The 4,652-nt window shown below is 41.7% G+C and overlaps 1 protein-coding gene across 2 annotated transcripts in view; it reads left to right on the top strand.

Moving 5' to 3' along the window:
- Positions 1-4,652, top strand: part of LOC119287077 (26S proteasome non-ATPase regulatory subunit 10-like) — an 8,967-nt gene continuing 4,315 nt past the window's right edge. The window contains exons 1-7 of one of the 2 annotated variants that reach the window (XM_037566580.1): positions 1-132; positions 235-303; positions 925-1,089; positions 1,854-1,985; positions 2,901-3,040; positions 3,718-3,843; positions 4,237-4,389. In XM_037566580.1, the coding sequence (XP_037422477.1) occupies positions 51-132; positions 235-303; positions 925-1,089; positions 1,854-1,985; positions 2,901-3,040; positions 3,718-3,843; positions 4,237-4,389 (867 nt within the window). In that variant the 5' untranslated portion in view covers positions 1-50. The remainder of the gene's footprint in view (positions 133-234; positions 304-924; positions 1,090-1,853; positions 1,986-2,900; positions 3,041-3,717; positions 3,844-4,236; positions 4,390-4,652) is intronic. The other variant, XM_037566581.1, reaches the window with a different exon arrangement.

The raw sequence follows: 4,652 nt of genomic DNA, 5'->3' as shown, positions 1-4,652 counted from the left end.
ACCGCCCAAGCCCATCGGCGCCGCCGCCCGCCGCCGCAGAAACCCTACAAATGGAGTCGTCGTCGCCGCCGCCGCCGCCGCGCCCCGTGGACAAGTCCTACTTCTACAACTGGCTGGAGCACCGCACCAACGGTATGTGCAGCACGCCTCCGCCACCGCCCCCCGAAACCCTAGTCCGCGTCGCGGCTTTCCCTGTCCGGCTGCCCCTAACTAACGTCCATCTGCTTCCTCCAGCCGACCCCGGCTCGCTGGAGAGCGAGCTGCTCGAGGCGATCCAGCACGGAGATGTGGACGGCCTCAAGGGTGAGTACGCACGCCTCTTCACCTCTGCCTGCGCCGCCGCCACGGCGCCAATCTCGCCCAACACGGGCGTGGTTTCGAATTTCGATGCGGCCGTGAGGTGGTGCACCTGCTCGCTACGAGGGTCTCGTTGCTTGCAGCAGTTCCTGTTTCGGTTCGCGCGATTTTGACTGTATTTCTCAGGGATGTGTATTGGGCATATATGCATCGTGATTGACACCATGGTACTAATTGCCCTGTGATGGATTCATGTTTAATCAGTCGTTTTCAGTCAGGTTTGGTTGCGTGATTCTGCTTAAGATACCCTTCATGCTTACTGACAATTCTTACCCAGATTTATGCCATCATTTCGAAACTGCAGTTATATTTTTCTTACAGTTGCGTTTTACTACGATTCATCTGTACATTTTTGGGTCTTGTAGATATGGTGAGTAGCATGGACAAACACGATAGTCGTTTTCAGTCAGATTTGCCCGTGTGATTCTGCTTAAGATACTACTGACCCTTCATGCTTAGTTGCAATTCCGAACCAGATTTATGCGATCATGTGGAAACTGCAGTTACATTTTTTTTCTTACAGTTGCGTTTTACTATGATTCATCTGTACATTTTTGGGTCATGTAGATATGGTGAGTAGCATGGACAAACAGGACAGGGCAAAGCTTGCTGATATGCATATAGATGGCACGGGGTTACTACAATTGGCATCATTCCTTGCTGAATTGGAAGTGTGCAAGTACTTCGTGGAGGAGCTCGGGTTCGACGTCAATGCCGGTGACCTCACTGGTGGTGCGTACTTCTCGTGTGCTATATCAACTCCCTTTCCTTTTTGTCTTCTTGGCCTGCTTTCATAGTCTGTACCATTCAATCTGTTATCTGTTGCAACATGTTACATGCGTGTATAATGACTTTTCTTTGCTAGTCCTTCACAATTGTTGTATCGGATCGATTCAGGAAAGCGAAATTGGATGTAAAAAGTGATATTGTGCTGTAAAATTAGTACATTTTGATCCTTGTTCGTCTCTGTTCTGCACTTCTGTTATCTGGTGATTACCAGTACCAGCTATTGGCCTGCAACTAATCAGGCTTCAGTTTTTCTTTTCTATATATGATATATACGGCACTTCTGGGAGTTAAATTTAATATACCGGTCAACTGAGAATGATACTGATGTAGGTTCTTTTGAGAAGTTTACATATAATATTTTTCATTTGTGGTACCCATAGCTTGAGTACAAGTTGCATTTTATATGATTTTGATTAAAATACATGCTACCTGGATATGCTTCTGTCACTTTTGGATGATCCAATATGTAGTTTCCACCACATCATTCCATATACCTACACAATATTAAGTAATAGGTAATTGTATGGAATATGATTTGTATGGCATACTTATACTCTAGGAATTCATCTGGTAGTTGCAGATGCATGTGAGTAATAAGCGTGGTATACGGTATACCATGCACTATTCTACAGTTAGTGTTTTCACCTTCTAGACTGGAGATCTGGGAGTGGTATTGATGATCTGACAGGGTACTTGTTTGTTTCCAGGTGTAACACCTCTGAGTTCTGCAGCATTGTTTGGAGAAGTTGCCGTTGCAAGATATCTTCTAGACAATGGAGCTGACCCAAATAAGCTGGATGAGAGAGGCTCTGTTGCTCTTCATAATGCTGCAAAAAGTGGTCTCTCTCTCTCTCTGTTGGCATATGTTAATTGATCTGTTAGTGGTTTTCATAAATGTTGTTGTGTTTTTTTCTGCAAAAAAATGTTGTTGTGTTGCTAACAAGAACAATTGAATTCAAAATTGTAACCATAAAACCCACCAACTACATTTTTTTGTATCAAAAATTACTGCAAGTAATTTGGTCTGAGAAAATTGTATCGGAAGGAACTCCCTAAACTATCACCAACTTTCTCCTTGTCTCCCTTGGCTTGATTTTCTGTGCTGGGCTTCCCTGAACTTGTCCCCCTTACTCACATGGCTCCTTTTCAATCCTGGACTAACAGAAATGCGTGAAGTGGCTCTGGCTCGTTTTGCCTTGTCAGCCTCACCTAACGGTATTTTTTTGCTAATGGTGAAGAGGAGCTAATGAGAAACATAGATAAGTTTAGTGCGGCCCGACACGGAAAACGCAAGTCTAGGAAATCAAGGGAGAAGGTGATAGTTTAGGAGGTTCCGGTGCATTTTCCTCATTTATTAGTTTTCATCAGTAACTATTTGTTTCATGGTTATTATTTCTTCCACTTAAGTTGCCCTATATTTGGTATGCTGTACACTTGTTTTGTCTGGCCTCAGGATGCAATCTATAAACCTTCTGTGTATCCGAATATTACCTGTCAAAAAACATTTCTTGATCAATCTTCTTCGTGGAGCTATATATTGGTTGGATTAATTTTATAACTCGTCTAGCCTACCTCACTACTTGACCAGCCTTTGGAATCTTGTGGTTCTTTCTTGTCATGCTTTCAGACAATGGTGTCTGATCAACATATACCATTATAAGTTCATCTTGAATGTGCATCTTCGAGAAGCTTGCAACATTGGTTTATTACTGGGTCTTTATGACATTATCACGCGATTCATATATCTTATCCAGGGAACGGGGAAGTCGTGGATCTGTTGTTATCTAGAGGGGCCAGAGTTGATATAGCTGTTACTCATGGAACACCACTACATATTGCTGCTTCCTATGGGAACACCGGTGCTGTGAAGATTTTATTGGATCACCATGCAGATGTAATGTGTAACTTCCATACCTTTTCAGTTGACAAATTTTTTACCTGGTTGTTGCCGAGCTCTTCAATTTTTTAACCATATTTTGTGCTGACAAACCTAATAATTCGTTTATATATTTCTAGTCACCTCCAGTTCAAAACCATGTTAGAGATACTTAATTTTAAAGGCTAACTAAGTTTAAGTCGTTTATACAAGCAATGCCACCAAATTTAGGGTTTTTTGGTTTTTGGTAATCTGAGGTAATACAGAGTGCACGAATATGAGTTACATATTATGTTGCTGTATATAGTCAAAACGTGTGACCTGTGTATTATTATGTTCTTGTTGTATCTGTAGTTGTATTGCTGTGACCTGTTGAATTATGTCACTTTTGTGTAGGAAGTGGTTTTGTTCTCTTAAATTTGTAGCCAAACAGGGTTTCAGAAGTTTCAGGCACCCCTCTAGTTATGGCTCTTCATTGTACTAAACATGGAGTGAGTGAATCTGATTCATTGGAATGTGTGAAGCTACTTGTGAAGGTCTGTTATCCTGTTTGCTTTGTTTCCTCACGCCTCGATGATTAGGCAGGACCCGATTAGTTATTGTAGAGTAATATAGGTTGTTTTGTTAGTTGACCCCTCTAGTTATATGATTTGCTGTGTGCAAGACATTTTGCTTTGCATAATATGGGTCCACAGGCTGGCGCTGATATGAATTCTGCTCATCCAAGTACTCCCTTGGTGGTGGCAACTACGGTTGGTTTGGCTGACTGTATTAAGTACTTGCTGGAGGCTGGCGCGGATCCTAACATTCCGGATGAACAGGTGAACTTTTGTTCTTCCTAATTTCTTGCTGTTTTTACCTTGGTGGGAAATCTAATGCATATGGTATATTTTTATGCACAGTGCACGGGTGCGTGCTTGTGGCATAGAGTTGCATGTGTATGATTATATCTGTCTACACATTGCGCACACACATGTTGGGTTCACATGGAATTGCTTGTTTTCACGATGATGTATTGTAGCTATGTTTTTTATTTTCTTTGTATGTTATAATCAGCACTTAGCAGAACTTCATAAATTCTCTTAATGAATATATTCCGATGGAAAATCCCTTCCACCATATTCTTGTTAATCAAGCTATTAAGTTTGCTGGTGTGGCATATTGAAATATGTTCTTTCCATTGAGTGTTTCTTCTTTGTTTTGTTACTTTACAGCAGGGCCGTATGCCAATACAAATTGCTGCAAGTTCTGGAAGAAGAAGCCATGTGGAGATTCTATTTCCTTTCACTTCTCCCATCAGAGCAGTGGCAAACTGGTCTGTTGAAGGAATTATTGCTCACGAGAAGTCAAGATGCTCAATTTCTAAGGTTCGACTTGACTTGAAAGTTCTCAAATCATTATATATTTCTATGATTGTTTATATGCATGGATGCCCTCCACCTTTATTACAAACTTCTGTGCATAGGCTTCAAATTGACAAAAATAGGGGGAGGGGGTGGGGGTGAATGTCACCATTGGTGCATGTCTCCCCCATGAACCTTGTGGATATTAATCAAAGATAGTGAAGATGAAAATAATATATATGGCCGAGAGATATGCTGGAACCGGGCGTTGGCATAGCAGCACCAGA

Source organism: Triticum dicoccoides, chromosome 4A (assembly GCF_002162155.2).
Source record: "Triticum dicoccoides isolate Atlit2015 ecotype Zavitan chromosome 4A, WEW_v2.0, whole genome shotgun sequence".
In the NCBI taxonomy this organism is placed as follows: domain Eukaryota; kingdom Viridiplantae; phylum Streptophyta; class Magnoliopsida; order Poales; family Poaceae; genus Triticum; species Triticum dicoccoides.
This window is presented reverse-complemented; position numbering and strand designations above follow the sequence as displayed.